This window comes from Salvelinus alpinus, chromosome 1 (assembly GCF_045679555.1).
Source record: "Salvelinus alpinus chromosome 1, SLU_Salpinus.1, whole genome shotgun sequence".
NCBI lineage: Eukaryota > Metazoa > Chordata > Actinopteri > Salmoniformes > Salmonidae > Salvelinus > Salvelinus alpinus.
Window position 1 is genome coordinate 2,581,754 of NC_092086.1, and position 19,886 is coordinate 2,601,639.

The following is a 19,886-nucleotide window of genomic DNA, read 5'->3' on the forward strand; positions in this document are numbered from 1 at the left end:
TGGGGACGACGTCCTCGATGCACTTCTTGATAAAGCCAGTGACTGATGTGGTGTACTCCTCAATGCCATCGGAGGAATCCCGGAACATATTCCAGTCTGTGCTGCAAAACAGTCCTGTAGTTCAGCATCTGCTTCATCTGACCACTTTTTTATAGACCGAGTCACTGGTACTTCCTGCTTTAATTTGAGCTTGTAAGCAGGAATCAGGAGGATAGAGTTGTGGTCGGATTTACCAAATGGAGGGCGAGGGAGAGATTTGTACGCGTCTCTGTATGTGGAGTATAGGTGATATAGAATTTTTTTCCCTCTGGTTGCACATTGCCTCTGACTTGGTCCTGTCTTGCCCTCAGCCTCTGACTTGGTCCTGTCTTGCCCTCAGCCTCTGACTTGGTCCTGTCTTGCCCTCAGCCTCTGACTTGGCCCTGTCTTGCCCTCAGCCTCTGACTTGGTCCTGTCTTGCCCTCAGCCTCTGACTTGGTCCTGTCTTGCCCTCAGCCTCTGACTTGGCCCTGTCTTGCCCTCAGCCTCCGACTTGGTCCTGTCTTGCCCTCAGCCTCTGACTTGGTCCTGTCCTGCCCTCAGCCTCTGACTTGGTCCTGTCTTGCCCTCAGCCTCTGACTTGGTCCTGTCTTGCCCTCAGCCTCTGACTTGGTCCTGTCTTGCCCTCAGCCTCTGACTGGGTCCTGTCTTGCCCTCAGCAACTCAGAGGTGACCTCTTTTATGCATGAATGATTGCCGGTTGAACAATTGTGCAAAGAATGTTTTGCACACGTGCAGAAGAGGGTCACCTTCATGGGGAGTCATTAGTATCAGCTGTGACCAAACGTTTCCATTTTGTTTGACGTCATTTTGCTCAACTGAGTTTTGCATCTTTTTGTAGAGGGTTGTGTTTACTGTTTTGCAAAAATCAATCAAATTTATTTCAATCAAATCAAATGTATTTATAAAGCCCTTCTTACATCAGCTGATATCTCAAAGTGCTGTACAGAAACCCAGCCTAAAACCCCCAAAACAGCAAGCAATGCAGGTGTAGAAACCCAGCCTAAAACCCCCAAACAGCAAGCAATGCAGGTGTAGAAGCATGTGCTTAGCATTTGCATTGTGTGTGTGAAAACAAAGAGAAATGACTTAGAGTTTATCACAAAGTAATACTGTAGTGCTCATTAGGTTGTGATGGAGATCAGTTCCACCCCAGTCTCATTCAAAGTGTCTTAGCGATCGAGAGGAACGGTAATATCGAATTATTAGTGTGCTTGTAAACACAATGATTCTACCCAATATTTGTACACTACAGATACCTACAGCATCCCTCTTCCCTCCCCCTTCTTCCTCACCCCCCTTCCTCTTCTCCCTCTTCACCTTACCCTCCTCTCCTCCCCATCGCTTCCCCCTCTCCCTCTCATACCTCTCTCCTCCCCTCCCTTCCCCTCCACTCCTCCCCCTTTCATCCCTCTCCCTTCCCTCTCTCATCTCTCCCCTCCCCTCCCCCTCTCATACCTCCCCTCTCCCTCTCCTCTCTCCCATCTCCCTCCCCCTCTCATCTCTCCCCTCCCCCTCATCCCTCCCCTCTTCTCCCTCCCCTCCTTCTCCCTCTCATCTCTCCCCTCCCCCTCATCCCTCCCCTCTTCTCCCCCTCCAGATATGTTTCTTCACAGGTACATCGTTGCCAGGGTGATCTGGGCCTACATGTTGTCTATAGCAGTGACCTATAGCATCACTCTGTGTCTGTTTCCTGGTCTGGAATCAGAGATACGCAACCCGACCCTGGGGGAGTGGCTACCTATACTCATCATGGCCACATTCAACATGGCCGACTTCGTAGGCAAGGTCAGTCTACTTGTCCAGTCGTTCCAAACCTCTCCTCTGTGACCCCCAGTGGTTCTCAAATCTCTCCTAGGGCACCCCCAGTGGTTCCAAACCTCTCCTCTGGGACCCCCAACCGTTCCAAACCTCTCCTTGGGGACTGGGGTTCTGGGGTCCCAGAGGAGAGGTTTGGAACAGCTGGGGGTCCCAGAGGAGAGGTTTGGAACGGCTGGGGGTCCCAGAGGAGAGGTTTGGAACGGCTGGGGGTCCCAGAGAGGTTTGGAACGGCTGGGGTCCCTGAGGAGAGGTTTGGAAAGGCTGGGGGTCCCCAAGGAGAGGTTTGGAACGGCTGGGGGTCCCAGAGGAGAGGTTTGGAACGGCTGGGGGTCCCAGAGGAGAGGTTTGGAACGGCTGGGGGTCCCAGAGGAGAGGTTTGGAACGGCTGGGGGTCCCTGAGGAGAGGTTTGGAACGGCTGGGGGTCCCAGAGGAGAGGTTTGGAACAGCTGGGGGTCCCTGAGGAGAGGTTTGGAACAGCTGGGGGTCCCTGAGGAGAGGTTTGGAACGGCTGGGGGTCCCAGAGGAGAGGTTTGGAACGGCTGGGGGTCCCAGAGGAGAGATTCTGATGGATGATGTATAGATGGGTGGTAGGAATGTAGATGGATGGATGGATGATGGATAGAATGATAGAACAATAGAACAATAGATAGATAGAACGATAGATAGATAGATAGAACAATAGATAGATAGAACGATAGATAGATAGATAGAACAATAGATAGATAGAACAATAGATAGATAGAACAATAGATAGATAGAACAATAGATAGATAGAACAATAGATAGATAGAACAATAGATAGAACAATAGATAGATAGAACGATAGATAGATAGATAGATATCTGATAGATATCTGATAGATAGATATCTGATAGATAGATAGGTAGATAGATAGAACGATAGATAGATAGATATCTGATAGATAGATAGATAGATAGATATCTGATAGATAGATAGGTAGATAGATATCTGATAGATAGATAGGTAGATAGATATCTGATAGATAGATAGATAGAACGATAGATAGATAGATATCTGATAGATAGATAGATAGATATCTGATAGATAGATAGATATATATCTGATAGATAGACAGATATAGACGTTGCCTCACTAAGCCCTCTGCCCTTTCCAGATCCTGGCTGCGTTGCCCTATGAGTGGACGGGGGGATACCTGCTCCTCTTCTCCTGCCTGCGGGTGGTCTTCATCCCTCTGTTGGTGATGTGTGTGTATCCCTCCTCCACCCCAACCCTGGCCCACCCCGCCTGGCCCTGTCTCTTTTCTCTCCTCATGGGCGTAACCAACGGTTACTTTGGATCAGTCCCCATGATACAGGCTGCTGGGAAGGTACCGCCGGAACAGAGAGAATTAGCAGGTGAGGGGTGATGAGGTGGAAGGGTGATGAGGTGGAGGGGTGATGAGGTGGAAGGGTGATGAGGTGGAGGGGTGGTGAGGTGGAGGGGTGATGAGGTGGAGGGGTGATGAGGTGGTGAGGTAGAGGGGTGGTGAGGTGGAGGGGTGGTGAGGTGGAGGGGTGGTGAGGTGGAGGGGTGATGAGGTGGAGGGGTGATGAGGTGGAGGGGTGATGAGGTGGAGGGGTGATGAGGTGGAGGGGTGGTGAGGTAGAGGGGTGGTGAGGTAGAGAGGTAGAGGGGTGATGAGGTAGAGGGGTGATGAGGTAGAGGGGTGATGAGGTAGAGGGGGGGTGAGGTGGTGAGGTAGAGGGGTGATGAGGTAGAGGAGTGATGAGGTGGAGGGGTGGTGAGGTAGAGGGGTGGTGAGGTGGTGAGGTAGAGGGGTGATGAGGTAGAGGGGGGGTGAGGTGGTGAGGTAGAGGGGTGGTGAGGTAGAGGGGTGATGAGGTAGAGGGGTGATGAGGTGGAGGGGTGATGAGGTGGAGGGGTGGTGAGGTAGAGGGGTGGTGAGGTGGTGAGGTAGAGGGGTGGTGAGGTAGAGGGGTGGTGAGGTAGAGGGGTGATGAGGTAGAGGGGGGGTGAGGTAGAGGAGTGATGAGGTGGAGGGGTGGTGAGGTAGAGGGGTGGTGAGGTGGTGAGGTAGAGGGGTGGTGAGGTAGAGGGGTGGTGAGGTAGAGGGGTGATGAGGTAGAGGGGGGGTGAGGTAGAGGAGTGATGAGGTGGAGGGGTGGTGAGGTAGAGGGGTGGTGAGGTGGTGAGGTAGAGGGGTGGTGAGGTAGAGGGGGGGTGAGGTAGAGGAGTGATGAGGTGGAGGGGTGGTGAGGTAGAGGGGTGGTGAGGTAGAGGGGTGGTGAGGTAGAGGGGTAGAAGGGTGGTGAGGTAGAGGGGTGGTGAGGTAGAGGGGTGGTGAGGTAGAGGGGTGGCGAGGTAGAGGGGTGGCGAGGTAGAGGGGTGGTGAGGTAGAGAGGTGGTGAGGTAGAGGGGTGGTGAGGTAGAGGGGTGGTGAGGTAGAGGGGGGGTGAGGTAGAGGAGTGATGAGGTGGAGGGGTGGTGAGGTAGAGGGGTGGTGAGGTGGTGAGGTAGAGGGGTGGTGAGGTAGAGGGGGGGTGAGGTAGAGGAGTGATGAGGTGGAGGGGTGGTGAGGTAGAGGGGTGGTGAGGTAGAGGGGTGGTGAGGTAGAGGGGTAGAAGGGTGGTGAGGTAGAGGGGTGGTGAGGTAGAGGGGTGGCGAGGTAGAGGGGTGGCGAGGTAGAGGGGTGGTGAGGTAGAGAGGTGGTGAGGTAGAGGGGTGGTGAGGTAGAGGGGTGGTGAGGTAGAGGGGTGGTGAGGTAGAGGGGTAAAGGGGTGGTGAGGTAGAGGGGTGGTGAGGTAGAGGGGTGGTGGGGTAGAGGGGTGGTGAGGTAGAGGGGTGGTGAGGTAGAGGGGTGGTGAGGTGGAGGGGTGGTGAGGTAGAGTGGTGATTGGGTGGAGGGGTGGTGAGGTAGAGGGGTGGTGAGGTAGAGGGGTGGTGAGGTAGAGGGGTGGTGAGGTAGAAGGGTGGTGAGGTGGAAGGGTGGTGAGGTGGAAGGGTGGTGAGGTAGAGGGGTGGTGAGGTAGAGGGGTGGTGAGGTAGAGGGGTGGTGAGGTAGAGGGGTGGTGGGGTAGAGGGGTGGTGAGGTAGAGGGGTGATGAGGTGGAAGGGTGATGAGGTGGAGGGGTGGTGAGGTGGAGGGGTGATGAGGTGGAGGGGTGATGAGGTGGTGAGGTAGAGGGGTGGTGAGGTGGAGGGGTGGTGAGGTGGAGGGGTGGTGAGGTGGAGGGGTGATGAGGTGGAGGGGTGATGAGGTGGAGGGGTGATGAGGTGGAGGGGTGGTGAGGTAGAGGGGTGGTGAGGTAGAGAGGTAGAGGGGTGATGAGGTAGAGGGGTGATGAGGTAGAGGGGTGATGAGGTAGAGGGGGGGTGAGGTGGTGAGGTAGAGGGGTGATGAGGTAGAGGAGTGATGAGGTGGAGGGGTGGTGAGGTAGAGGGGTGGTGAGGTGGTGAGGTAGAGGGGTGATGAGGTAGAGGGGGGGTGAGGTGGTGAGGTAGAGGGGTGGTGAGGTAGAGGGGTGATGAGGTAGAGGGGTGATGAGGTGGAGGAGTGATGAGGTGGAGGGGTGGTGAGGTAGAGGGGTGGTGAGGTGGTGAGGTAGAGGGGTGGTGAGGTAGAGGGGTGGTGAGGTAGAGGGGTGATGAGGTAGAGGGGGGGTGAGGTAGAGGAGTGATGAGGTGGAGGGGTGGTGAGGTAGAGGGGTGGTGAGGTGGTGAGGTAGAGGGGTGGTGAGGTAGAGGGGTGGTGAGGTAGAGGGGTGATGAGGTAGAGGGGGGGTGAGGTAGAGGAGTGATGAGGTGGAGGGGTGGTGAGGTAGAGGGGTGGTGAGGTGGTGAGGTAGAGGGGTGGTGAGGTAGAGGGGGGGTGAGGTAGAGGAGTGATGAGGTGGAGGGGTGGTGAGGTAGAGGGGTGGTGAGGTAGAGGGGTGGTGAGGTAGAGGGGTAGAAGGGTGGTGAGGTAGAGGGGTGGTGAGGTAGAGGGGTGGTGAGGTAGAGGGGTGGCGAGGTAGAGGGGTGGCGAGGTAGAGGGGTGGTGAGGTAGAGAGGTGGTGAGGTAGAGGGGTGGTGAGGTAGAGGGGTGGTGAGGTAGAGGGGTGGTGAGGTAGAGGGGTAAAGGGGTGGTGAGGTAGAGGGGTGGTGAGGTAGAGGGGTGGTGGGGTAGAGGGGTGGTGAGGTAGAGGGGTGGTGAGGTAGAGGGGTGGTGAGGTGGAGGGGTGGTGAGGTAGAGTGGTGATTGGGTGGAGGGGTGGTGAGGTAGAGGGGTGGTGAGGTAGAGGGGTGGTGAGGTAGAGGGGTGGTGAGGTAGAAGGGTGGTGAGGTGGAAGGGTGGTGAGGTGGAAGGGTGGTGAGGTAGAGGGGTGGTGAGGTAGAGGGGTGGTGAGGTAGAGGGGTGGTGAGGTAGAGGGGTGGTGGGGTAGAGGGGTGGTGAGGTAGAGGGGTGGTGAGGTGGAAGGGTGGTGAGGTGGAGGGGTGGTGAGGTAGAGGGGTGATGAGGTAGAGGGGTGGTGAGGTAGAGGGGTGGTGAGGTAGAGGGGTGGTGGGGCGGTGAGGTAGAGGGGTGGTGAGGTAGAGGGCTGGTGAGGTAGAGGGGAAGAGGGGTGGTGAGGTAGAGGGGTGGTGAGGTAGAGGGGTAGAGGGGTGGTGAGGTAGAGGGGTGGTGAGGTAGAGGGGTGGTGGGGCGGTGAGGTAGAGGGGCGGTGAGGTGGAGGGGTGGTGAGGTAGAGGGGTGGTGAGGTAGAGGGGTAGAGGGGTGGTGAGGTAGAGGGGTAGAGGGGTGGTGAGGTAGAGGGGTGGTGAGGTAGAGGGGTAGAGGGGTGGTGAGGTAGAGGGGTAGAGGGGTGGTGAGGTAGAGGGGTGGTGAGGTAGAGGGGTGGTGAGGTAGAGGGGTGGTGAGGTAGAAGGGTGGTGAGGTGGAGGGGTGGTGAGGTGGAGGGGTGGTGAGGTGGATGGGTGGTGGGGTGGTGAGGTAGAGGGGTGGTGAGGTAGAGGGGCGGTGAGGTAGAGGGGCGGTGAGGTAGAGGGGTGGTGAGGTAGAGGGGCGGTGAGGTGGTGAGGTAGAGGGGCGGTGAGGTAGAGGGGTGGTGAGGTAGAGGGGTGGTGAGGTAGAGGGGTGGTGAGGTAGAGGGGTGGTGAGGTAGAGGGGCGGTGAGGTAGAGGGGCAGTGAGGTAGAGGGGTGGTGAGGTAGAGGGGTGGTGAGGTGGTGAGGTAGAGGGGTGGTGAGGTGTTGAGGTAGAGGGGTGGTGAGGTAGAGGGGTGGTGAGGTAGAGGGGTGGTGAGGTAGAGGGGTGGTGAGGTAGAGGGGTGGTGAGGTAGAGGGGTGGTGAGGTTGTGGGGTGGTGAGGTAGAGGGGTGGTGGGGTAGAGGGGTAGAGGGGTAGAGGGGTGGTGAGGTAGAGGGGTGTAAAACCAGAGACAGGGTTCAGAAAAATGTGAAAATGACTTTTATAATAATACAAATATCCAGAGAAAGAGATGTTGTTTAACAACAAAATATAGCTCAGTATTTGTATAATTTATTTTATACAGTATTTTCTGCTCGTCTTCATCAGGGTGCCAATAATTCTAGAGGAGACTGTATATACACTCTATATTGTAATCCTGTAAACTACTAACCTGCAGCAGGATCTCCTACAGTTTAGGAGGATTTTCTACATTGACCCTATCTATAACCTGTATAATAACCTCCTCTCCTCCCTCCCTCCCTCCCTCCCTCCCTCCCTCCCTCCCTCCCTCCCTCCCTCCCTCCCTCCCTCCCCTCTTCTCCTCCCTCCCTCCCTCCCTCCCTCCCTCCCTCCCTCCCTCCCTCCCTCCTCTCCTCTCCTGAATCTCTCCCTCTCTCCTCTCCTCTCCTCTCCTCTCCTCTCCTCTCCTCTCCCTCCCTCCCTCCCTCCCTCCCTCTCCTCTCCTCTCCTCTCCTCTCCTCTCCTCTCTGTGTCTAGGTAACACTATGACTGTATCGTACATGACAGGGTTGATGTTGGGATCAGCTGTTGCCTACGCTGCCTATAGCTTCACTGCACCGGGCTCAAACACACACACACTCAGCAACATCACCACAGGGTACTGAACACACACACACACACACACACACACACACACACACACACACACACACACACACACACACACACACACACACACACACACCGAGCCCAGAAAATGCCTCAGTGAAGAGGAGTCCTTCCAGACTGACTGGATACTGAACTCCAGCCTGACCTCTAACCTCTGACCCCTCCGGGCTGCCACACTCCCCAGCTCTCTGCTGTTTCCAGTATATTATCCTGATCCACACCTCCTGATCCTCCTCGTCTATAGTGCTAGGCTTTCTGCTCTGCTGGGAGACGTAAACAGAACCTCTGATTGGCTTTCTGCTCTGCTGGGAGACAACGTGAACAGAACCTCTGATTGGCTTTCTGCTCTGCTGGGAGACGTACACAGAACCTCTGCTGGGCTTTCTGCTCACCCCGGGAGACAACGTGAACAGAACCTCTGGTTGGCTTTCTGCTCTGCCCGGGAGACAACGTGAACAGAACCTCTGATTGGCTTTCTGCTCTGCCCGGGAGACAACGTGAACAGAACCTCTGATTGGCTTTCTGCTCTCCCCGGGAGACAACGTGAACAGAACCTCCAGTTGGCTTTCTGCTCTGCCCGGGAGACAACGTGAACAGAACCTCAGACTCTTATACTCGCCGATCGACACACTCCTGTGACATCACCTGTGTGACAGCTATGACACGATGCGTGTCCGTCAGTATTCTACGGCGGGTCGAGATGCAGAACCTACTAGTGCTGAAAGTCTGTCTTTATTCTTTAGGGTTCATGTAAATATAAAGTTGTGAATGTAAAAAATATTAAATTAAAAAAATTATAACCGACAAACATAAAAAAAAAAAAAAAAGTGTAAATATACCGGTTCTGAGAGTTTGTTCTGTCTGTCTAGGGTCCAGAACCTGAGAGGCAGGTGTTGTCTGTACTAGGTACTACTGTACCTAGAGCCTGGGCGCTGAGAAGCTGTTTGCTATGTTGCAGCTTGTTGCTATGTTGCAGCTTGTTGCTATGTTGCAGCTTGTTGCTATGTTGCAGCTTGCTGCTATGTTGCAGCTTGTTGCTATGTTGTCCTGTATGTAATCCAGCCAGCCATCATTCTGATCATGTTATAATTCTGTAAATGACCCTTCTGTATTACATCATGTAAAACCATTAGTCATCACTTCCGGTTAATATATAGAATTTCTGTGCCAACCTGAAAATATCTATCTATCTATAGGAACTGCCTTGTTCAGGGGCAGAACGACAGGGTTGTACCTTGTCAGCTCGGGGATTTGATTTTGCAACCTTCTGGTTACTAGTCCAACGCTCTAACCACTAGACTACCTGCCCCCCCACTCTAACCACTAGGCTACCTGCCCCCCCACTCTAACCACTAGGCTACCTGCTCCCCCACTCTAACCACTAGGCTACCTACTCCCCCACTCTAACCACTAGGCTACCTGCCCCCCCACTCTAACCACTAGGCTACCTGCCCCCCCACTCTAACCACTAGGCTACCTGCCCCCCCACCCCCCCACTCTAACCACTAGGCTACCTGCCCCCCCCCCCACTCTAACCACTAGGCTACCTGCTCCCCCACTCTAACCACTAGGCTACCTGCTCCCCCACTCTAACCACTAGGCTACCTGCTCCCCTACTCTAACCACTAGGCTATCTGCTCCCCCACTCTAACCACTAGGCTACCTGCCCCCCCACTCTAACCACTAGGCTACCTGCTCCCCCACTCTAACCACTAGGCTACCTGCCCCCCCACTCTAACCACTAGGCTACCTGCCCCCCCCCCCCCCACTCTAACCACTAGGCTACCTACCCCCCCACTCTAACCACTAGGCTACCTGCCGCCCCACTCTAACCACTAGGCTACCTGCCCCCCCACTCTAACCACTAGGCTATCTGCTCCCCCACTCTAACCACTAGGCTACCTGCCCCCCCCCCCCCCCCACTCTAACCACTAGGCTATCTGCTCCCCCACTCTAACCACTAGACTACCTGCCCCCCCACTCTAACCACTAGGCTACCTGCTCCCCCACTCTAACCACTAGGCTACCTGCTCCCCCACTCTAACCACTAGGCTACCTGCCCCCCCACTCTAACCACTAGCCTACCTGCCCCCCCCCCCCCCCACTCTAACCACTAGGCTACCTGCCCCCCCCCACTCTAACCACTAGGCTACCTGCTCCCCCACTCTAACCACTAGGCTACCTGCTCCCCCACTCTAACCACTAGGCTATCTGCTCCCCCACTCTAACCACTAGACTACCTGCCCCCCCACTCTAACCACTAGGCTCCCTGCTCCCCCACTCTAACCACTAGGCTACCTGCCCCCCCACTCTAACCACTAGGCTACCTGCCTCCCCCCACTCTAACCACTAGGCTACCTACCCCCCCACTCTAACCACTAGGCTACCTGCTCCCCCACTCTAACCACTAGGCTACCTGCCCCCCCACTCTAACCACTAGGCTACCTGCCCCCCCCCCCCCACTCTAACCACTAGGCTACCTGCCCCCCCCCCACTCTAACCACTAGGCTACCTGCTCCCCCACTCTAACCACTAGGCTACCTGCTCCCCCACTCTAACCACTAGGCTATCTGCTCCCCCACTCTAACCACTAGACTACCTGCCCCCCCACTCTAACCACTAGGCTCCCTGCTCCCCCACTCTAACCACTAGGCTACCTGCCCCCCCACTCTAACCACTAGGCTACCTGCCTCCCCCCACTCTAACCACTAGGCTACCTACCCCCCCACTCTAACCACTAGGCTACCTGCCCCCCCACTCTAACCACTAGGCTACCTGCCTCACCCCTCTAACCACTAGGCTACCTGCCGCCCCACTCTAACCACTAGGCTACCTGCAACCCCACTCTAACCACTAGGCTACCTGCCCCCCCCCCCCCTCTAACCACTAGGCTACCTGCTCCCCCACTCTAACCACTAGGCTACCTACTCCCCCCCCCCTCTAACCACTAGGCTACCTACTCCCCCCCCCTCTAACCACTAGGCTACCTGCTCCCCCCCCCCACTCTAACTACTAAGCTACCTGCCCCCCCCCCCCCCCCCACTCTAACCACTAGGCTACCTGCCCCCCCCCACTATAACCACCAGGCTACCTGCTCCCCCACTCTAACCACTAGGCTACCTGCCCCCCCACTCTAACCACTAGGCTACCTGCTCCCCCCCCCCCCCACTCTAACCACTAGGCTACCTGCCGCCCCACTCTAACCACTAGGCTACCTGCCCCCCCCCCCCCCTAACCACTAGGCTACCTGCTCCCCCACTCTAACCACTAGGCTACCTGCTCCCCCCCCCCCACTCTAACCACTAGGCTACCTGCCGCCCAAGTCAGAATTCAGAAGAATGCCAAAGTCATGTCAGAATATATTTCTTCCAGGAAGTGATTTAATATGGAGGACCCAGGAAGCCTTTTCTCTCTACTATGTAAACTCTAACAGAAATAACTTCAAATTAAACACAGCTGTTTGCACCATTTGAGTTCTGGTTTTAATGACATTTTCAGCCAACTTGCAAGCAAATACTTGAATTTATTGTTACAAATCAGCTTGCAAGGTTGCTAACCAACTAGCCTGCTAGCGTTAGCCCCTACTAGCCTGCTAACGTTAGCGTTAGCCCCTACCAGCCTGCTAACGTTAGTCCTACCAGCCTGCTAGCGTTAGCCCCTACCAGCCTGCTAGCGTTAGCCCCTACTAGCCTGCTAGCGTTAGCCCCTACCAGCCTGCTAGCGTTAGCCCCTACTAGCCTGCTAGCGTTAGCCCCTACCAGCCTGCTAAAGTTAGCCCCTACCAGCCTGCTAACGTTAGCCCCCTACCAGCCTGCTAGCGTTAGCTCCTCCCAGCCTGCTAACGTTAGCCCCTACCAGCCTGCTAACGTTAGCCCCCTACCAGCCTGCTAGCGTTAGCTCCTACCAGCCTGCTAACGTTAGCCCCTACTAGCCTGCTAACGTTAGTCCCTACTAGCCTGCTAACGTTACGTTAGCACTGAGTGAGTCAGCCAGTTGCTATTAACACCTAGCATACAGTTACATTAAAGTAAACCAACGTTTTGGAAATACATAATGCCATCTAACCAGTTGTTTGAGCGCTTAAGTTTTATGGGTATTAGGACTCATACTGTGGTACTCAATAGTAATGTCTCTCTCTGGGTGCAGTTGGTCTGTGTGACCAGCAGAGGTCTCTCTCTCTCCACACAGTGAACTGAACTGAGCTACGCCTCCAGGGATGCAGTGTCTATTCTCCACCCTTGTCTCCAAGTCCACTCCCAGTCATGGATTTAAAAATGATGGAGACTCCCTACAGCCAATGTTTACACCAATCCGATGCTTTTAAGTCTTTGACAGGGAACGTGGAAGTGCTTTGGGAGAAGTGGTCCGTCTGCAGCGTCGATGCTGATCTGTTCTCACTGGTAGGAACAGAAAGGTAATCCCTACAATGATAATTACACTGGTAGGAACAGAAAGGTAATCCCTACAATGATAATTACACTGGTAGGAACAGAAAGGTAATCCCTACAATGATAATTACACTGGTAGGAACAGAAAGGTAATCCCTACAATGATAATTACACTGGTAGGAACAGAAAGGTAATCCCTACAATTATAATTACATCACAGAACTCAACTATTTGTTTAGCAGTTTGATTGATTGATTTGATATCACTGATTGGTCAGAGAGACTCCCCTGCTTTCTCAGGTCTGAATCTCTGCTGTGTGCCTTCTAGGCAGAGTTGCAAAGAAAAAGCCATATCTCAGACTGGCCAATAAAAATAAAAATATTAAGATGGGCAAAAGAACACAGACACTGGACAGAGGAACTCTGCCTGGAAGGCCAGCATCCCGGAGTCGCCTCTTCGCTGTTGACGTTGAGACTGGTGTTTTGCGGGTACTATTAATGAAGCTGCCAGTTGAGGACTTGTGAGGCATCTGTTTCTCAAACTAGACACTCTAATGTACTTGTCCTCGTGCTCAGTTGTCCTCCAAGGCCTCCCACTCCTCTTTCTATTCTGGTTATAGCCAGTTTGTGCTGTTCTGTGAAGTGAGTAGTACACAGCGTTGTACGAGATCTTCAGTTTCTTGGCAATTTCTCGCATGGAAAAGCCTTAATTTCTCAAAACAAGAATAGACTGACAAGTTTCAGAAGAAAGTATTTTGTTTCTGGCCATTTCGAGCCTGTAATCGAACCCACAAATGCTGATGCTCCAGATACTCAACTAGTCTAAAGAAGGCCAGTTTTATTGCTTCTTTAATCAGGACAGCAGTTGTCAGCTGTGCTAACATAATTGCAAAAGGGTTTTCTAATGATTAATTAGCCTTTTAAAATGATAAACTTGGATTAGCTAACACAACGTGCCATTGGAACACAGGAGTGATGGTTGCTGATAATGGGCCTCTGTACACCTATGTAGATATTCCATTAAAAAATTTAACTGTTTCCAGCTACAATAGTCATTTACAACATTAACAATGTCTACACTGTATTTCTGATCAATTTGATGTTATTTTAATGGACAAATAAAATGTGCTTTTCTTTCAAAAACAAGGACATTTCTAAGTGACCCCAAACTTTTGAACGGTAGTGTATATATACCCATATTTCATTCAAAAAATCAAATCATTCCACTACTCTGACCCTAACTGATTCTACACCAGGCTGACGGTCTGGGAGGACGGGACCCCTTCCTTCAACTAGACAAGTCAGTTAAGAACAAATTCGTATTTTCAATGACGGTCTAGGAACAGTGGGTTAACTGCCTTGTTCAGGGCCAACGCTCTAACCACTAGGCTACCTGTCTCTCTCGCACTGGGCACTTCAGATCCCCCCCCCAGCAACATGAGCATCTGCACATTTGACACACACAGTTTTTCTCTCCACCGATACAACACATTCCTTTGTCCCCATGGCCCTCCTACACACTTCTCACATCATGGAATCTCCCTCCTACACACTGCTGCAACATGACCATAAGCTTGGCATCTGAAACACCTCAGTGGGTTCGGCACAAAAGCGCTCAGTTGGATAAGTGACATTTTGAAACATGACTTTATCAGACAAAGACTTGGCTTCAAAAACTCAAAAGGACAGGCGGTGCCTTCTAGTTTCACTATGCTCTCCACCGTTGTGTTGCACCAAAATGGCGGGCTTCACAGACACGGGGAATCAGTGTGGATAGACGGTGCCTTCTAGTTTCACTATGCTCTCCACCGTTGTGTTGCACCAAAATGGCGGGCGTCACAGACACGGGGAATCAGTGTGGATAGACGGTGCCTTCTGGTTTCACTATGCTCTCCACCGTTGTGTTGCACCAAAATGGCGGGCGTCACAGACACGGGGAATCAGTGTGGATAGACGGTGCCTTCTAGTTTCACTATGCACTAGTTTCACTTAGTTTCTACCCAGCCAAAAATGGGTCAGCCAAAGGTAGGGATCCACTTTCTCCCAAAAATATAACTCCCACTGGGCCCAAATTATCTTCTGCATTCATACTCACTCTCGTCGGGGTAGGATTTCTGTGCCATCAGAGACTCCAGAATACGGTTTTCTACTTGGCGCCACATTCTTCCTCAACACACATCTTCCCACTGCACTCAGGTTTTCTCCGTCATTCCATCGCTGTCCAAAAACCCACGTTTATCCGTTCACCACGCTCTTGCCGTGCCTTCATCCGCTGTACTGCTGGCAGAACCCACACTGGTGGCTTTTCTTCAATACCCAACTACTAGTCTGGCTATCTCTGGCCTTGCAATGCTCCCAAATGGTGCCACAGTCCGTAGGTTGGTGTCCCTCAGCTTGGTGTCCGTCCGCTTGGTGTCCCTGACAATAGAACCCCCCCATGCTAACAGGACCCCCAATGCTAACAGGACCCCCCATGCTAACAGGACCCCCCCATGCTAACAGGACCTCCCCATGCTAACAGGACCCCCCCATGCTAACAGGACCCCCCATGCTAACAGGACCCCCCATGCTAACAGGACCCCCCCATGCTAACAGGACCCCCCCCCCCATGCTAACAGGACCCCCCATGCTAACAGGACCAGTGTCCAGTAGTTAATGGACCCCAGGAAGAGTAGCTGCTGTATGTTCAGTAGTTAATGGACCCCAGGAAGAGTAGCTGCTGCATGTTCAGTAGTTAATGGACCCAGGAAGAGTAGCTGCTGCATGTTCAGTAGTTAATGGACCCCAGGAAGAGTAGCTGCTACATGTTCAGTAGTTAATGAACCCCAGGAAGAGTAGCTGCTGCATGTTCAGTAGTTAATGGACCTCAGGAAGAGTAGCTGCTGCATGTCCAGTAGTTAATGAACCCCAGGAAGAGTAGCTGCTGTATGTTCAGTAGTTAATGAACCCCAGGAAGAGTAACTGCTGCATGTTCAGTAGTTAATGAACCCCAGGAAGAGTAGCTGCTGTATATTCAGTAGTTAATGAACCCCAGGAAGAGTAGCTGCTGCATGTTCAGTAGTTAATGGACCCCAGGAAGAGTAGCTGCTGCATGTTCAGTAGTTAATGGACCCCAGGAAGAGTAGCTGCTGCATGTTCAGTAGTTAATGGACCCCAGGAAGAGTAGCTGCTGTATATTCAGTAGTTAATGGTCCCCAGGAAGAGTAGCTGCTGCATGTTCAGTAGTTAATGGACCCCAGGAAGAGTAGCTGCTGTATGTTCAGTAGTTAATGGACCCCAGGAAGAGTAGCTGCTGCATGTTCAGTAGTTAATGAACCCCAGGTTTAGTAGCTGCTGTATATTCAATAGTTAATGAACCCCAGGAAGAGTAGCTGCTGTATGTTCAGTAGTTAATGGATCCCAGGAAGAGTAGCTGCTGTATATTCAGTAGTTAATGAAGCCCAGGAAGAGTAGCTGCAGCATGTTCAGTAGTTAATGAACCCCCAGGAAGAGTAGCTGCTGCATGTTCAGTAGTTAATGAACCCCAGGAAGAGTAGCTGCTGTATATTCAGTAGTTAATGGACCCCAGGAAGAGTAGCTGCTGTATATTCAGTAGTTAATGGACCCCAGGAAGAGTAGCTGCTGTATATTCAGTAGTTAATGAACCCCAGGAAGAGTAGCTGCTGCATGTTCAGTAGTTAATGAACCCCAGGAAGAGTAGCTGCTGCATGTTCAGTAGTTAATGGACCCCAGGAAGAGTAGCTGCTGCATGTTCAGTAGTTAATGAACCCCAGGAAGAGTAGCTGCTTCATGTTCAGTAGTTAATGGACCCCAGGAAGAGTAGCTGCTGTATATTCAGTAGTTAATGAACCCCAGGAAGAGTAGCTGCTGCATGTTCAGTAGTTAATGGACCCCAGGAAGAGTAGCTGCTGTATATTCAGTAGTTAATGGACCCCAGGAAGAGTAGCTGCTGCATGTTCAGTAGTTAATGAACCCCAGGAAGAGTAGCTGCTGTATATTCAGTAGTTAATGAACCCCAGGAAGAGTAGCTGCTGCATGTTCAGTAGTTAATGAACCCCAGGAAGAGTAGCTGCTGCATGTTCAGTAGTTAATGAACCCCAGGAAGAGTAGCTGCTGTATGTTCAGTAGTTAATGAACCCCCAGGAAGAGTAGCTGCTGTATGTTCAGTAGTTAATGAACCCCAGGAAGAGTAGCTGCTGTATGTTCAGTAGTTAATGAACCCCAGGAAGAGTAGCTGCTGCATGTTCAGTAGTTAATGAACCCCAGGAAGAGTAGCTGCTGTATATTCAGTAGTTAATGGACCTCAGGAAGAGTAGCTGCTGTATATTCAGTAGTTAATGAACCCCAGGAAGAGTAGCTGCTGTATGTTCAGTAGTTAATGAACCCCAGGAAGAGTAGCTGCTGCATGTTCAGTAGTTAATGAACCCCAGGAAGAGTAGCTGCTGCATGTTCAGTAGTTAATGGACCCCAGGAAGAGTAGCTGCTGCATGTTCAGTAGTTAATGAACCCCAGGAAGAGTAGCTGCTGCATGTTCAGTAGTTAATGGACCCCCAGGAAGAGTAGCTGCTGCATGTTCAGTAGTTAATGAACCTCAGGAAGAGTCGCTGCTGCATGTTCAGTAGTTAATGAACCCCAGGAAGAGTAGCTGCTGTATGTTCAGTAGTTAATGGACCCCAGGAAGAGTAGCTGCTGCATGTTCAGTAGTTAATGAACCCCAGGAAGAGTAGCTGCTGTATGTTCAGTAGTTAATGAACCCCCAGGAAGAGTAGCTGCTGTATGTTCAGTAGTTAATGGACCCCAGGAAGAGTAGCTGCTGCATGTTCAGTAGTTAATGGACCCCAGGAAGAGTAGCTGCTGCATGTTCAGTAGTTAATGAACCCCCAGGAAGAGTAGCTGCTGTATGTTCAGTAGTTAATGAACCCCAGGAAGAGTAGCTGCTGTATGTTCAGTAGTTAATGAACCCCAGGAAGAGTAGCTGCTGTATATTCAGTAGTTAATGGACCTCAGGAAGAGTAGCTGCTGCATGTTCAGTAGTTAATGAACCCCAGGAAGAGTAGCTGCTGCATGTTCAGTAGTTAATGGACCCCAGGAAGAGTAGCTGCTGCATGTTCAGTAGTTAATGAACCTCAGGAAGAGTCGCTGCTGCATGTTCAGTAGTTAATGAACCCCAGGAAGAGTAGCTGCTGTATGTTCAGTAGTTAATGGACCCTAGGAAGAGTAGCTGTTGCATGTTCAGTAGTTAATGGTCCCCAGGAAGAGTAGCTGCTGTATGTTCAGTAGTTAATGGACCCCAGGAAGAGTAGCTGCTGCATGTTCAGTAGTTAATGAACCCCAGGAAGAGTAGCTGCTGTATGTTCAGTAGTTAATGAACCCCCAGGAAGAGTAGCTGCTGTATGTTCAGTAGTTAATGGACCCCAGGAAGAGTAGCTGCTGCATGTTCAGTAGTTAATGGACCCCAGGAAGAGTAGCTGCTGCATGTTCAGTAGTTAATGGACCCCAGGAAGAGTAGCTGCTGTATGTTCAGTAGTTAATGGACCCCAGGAAGAGTAGCTGCTGCATGTTCAGTAGTTAATGGACCCCAGGAAGAGTAGCTGCTGCATGTTCAGTAGTTAATGGACCCCTGGAAGAGTAGCTGCTGTATGTTCAGTAGTTAATGAACCTCAGGAAGAGTAGCTGCTGCATGTTCAGTAGTTAATGGACCTCAGGAAGAGTAGCTGCTGTATGTTCAGTAGTTAATGGACCCCAGGAAGAGTAGCTGCTGTATATTCAGTAGTTAATGGGGATCCTTCTAAACGTTTCCTCCTCCTTTCACGTCCTACAGGCCTCTGTCTCAGCGGGAGCAGTCCTCCTTGCTCCTTTCACGTCCTACAGGCCTCTGTCTCAGCGGGAGCAGTCCTCCTTGCTCCTTTCACGTCCTACAGGCCTCTGTCTCAGCGGGAGCAGTCCTCCTTGCTCCTTTCACGTCCTATAGGCCTCTGTCTCAGCGGGAGCAGTCCTCCTTGCTCCTTTCACGTCCTACAGGCCTCTGTCTCAGCGGGAGCAGTCCTCCTTGCTCCTTTCACGTCCTACAGGCCTCTGTCTCAGTGGGAGCAGTCCTCCTTGCTCCTTTCACGTCCTACAGGCCTCTGTCTCAGTGGGAGCAGTCCTCCTTGCTGATGCCTGCCAGGTCCTACAACACCTGGACAGGTATTTTACCTCTCAGCTGACCCCATCCTATGTTATAGAGATCTGTCAGTCGATGGCCCCGTTGAAGACGTGGCACGTCAACCATTGGTTGATGCATGAAAACTTCTGAGCAGGGGAACGCAACCATTGGTTGATGTAGATATGTCATCCAACTCTGGTCCTGTGGTCCAATAAGAATTAAAAGTAACTCTAGTCCTGTGGTCCAATAGGAATTAAAGGCAACTCTGGTCCAATAGGAATTAAAGGTAACTCTGGTCCTGTGGTCCAATAGGAATTAAAGGGGTCCTGTGGTCCAATAGGAATTAAAGGTAACTCTGGTCCTGTGGTCCAATAGGAATTAAAGGTAACTCTGGTCCTGTGGTCCAATAGGAATTAAAGGTAACTCTGGTCCTGTGGTCCAATAGGAATTAAAGGTAACTCTGGTCCTGTTGGTCCAATAGGAATTAAAGGTAACTCTGGTCCTGTTGGTCCAATAGGAATTAAAGGTAACTCTGGTCCTGTGGTCCAATAGGAATTAAAGGTAACTCTGGTCCTGTGATCCAATAGGAATTAAAGGTAACTCTGGTCCTGTGATCCAATAGGAATTAATGGTAACTCTGGTCCTGTTGGTCCAATAGGAATTAAAGGTAACTCTGGTCATGTGGTCCAATAGGAATTAAAGGTAGCTCTGGTCCTGTGGTCCAATAGGAATTAAAGGTAACTCTGGTCCTGTGGTCCAATAGGAATTAAAGGTAACTCTGGTCCTGTGGTCCAATAGGAATGAAAGGTAACTGTCCTTTTTAATACATCTAATCTATAATAATTTTATCAGCAGCTAGGTTGAGTCTGAGTGGGTAGAGACCTGTGGATGGGATCAGGGTTGTGAGAGATGGGTTATGGGTTATTTAGAATGTTGAGAGGGTTTTGATTTAAACGGTTGTGTTTATGCCATGAGCACCATAATCCACATATAGCCTACACCCCCATTACCTTGCATATGGTGCCATTTACAGCTGTTACATTAACACCCAGACCACCCATAACACTGTTTATAACGCCCCTACACACTATAACAGCTTTGATTGCGTTCAACGGCCCAGAGTCGCCCCCCCCCTCCTGCCTGACTGCAGAGCTGTGTGAGTCTCTACTGCGGTCCTGAAGTCTCTCTACACAGACTACTTCTATCAGCAAGGAACACCAGGGCCGCCTGGAAACCGACTCCCCCCCCCCAAAAAAAAAAAATCCCACTGCTTGTTTTGATCACTGAGTTTTGAAGGCAGGGGCCCTTGAAACGGTCAGACTCCTTGGGCCATAATTGGGTTTTTATAGAGCTGGCGCTGGACCAAGTGTATACATCCGGGTGACTGACACCTCCCTCGGCCAATCAGAGAGTGGGTTTGCGGAGCTCCTTGTAAAA

At 51.9% G+C, this 19,886-nt stretch overlaps 1 protein-coding gene across 3 annotated transcripts in view; it reads left to right on the plus strand.

Annotated features, from left to right (window-relative positions):
• Positions 1-8,755, plus strand: part of slc29a4a (solute carrier family 29 member 4a) — a 48,314-nt gene extending 39,559 nt beyond the window's left edge. For all 3 annotated transcript variants that reach the window (XM_071390870.1, XM_071390862.1, XM_071390878.1), the window contains 3 exons: positions 1,640-1,827; positions 2,997-3,237; positions 7,786-8,755. In XM_071390870.1, coding sequence (XP_071246971.1) covers positions 1,640-1,827; positions 2,997-3,237; positions 7,786-7,913 — 557 coding nt within the window. In that variant the 3' untranslated portion in view covers positions 7,914-8,755. The remainder of the gene's footprint in view (positions 1-1,639; positions 1,828-2,996; positions 3,238-7,785) is intronic.
• The last annotated feature ends 11,131 nt before the right edge of the window (positions 8,756-19,886 follow it).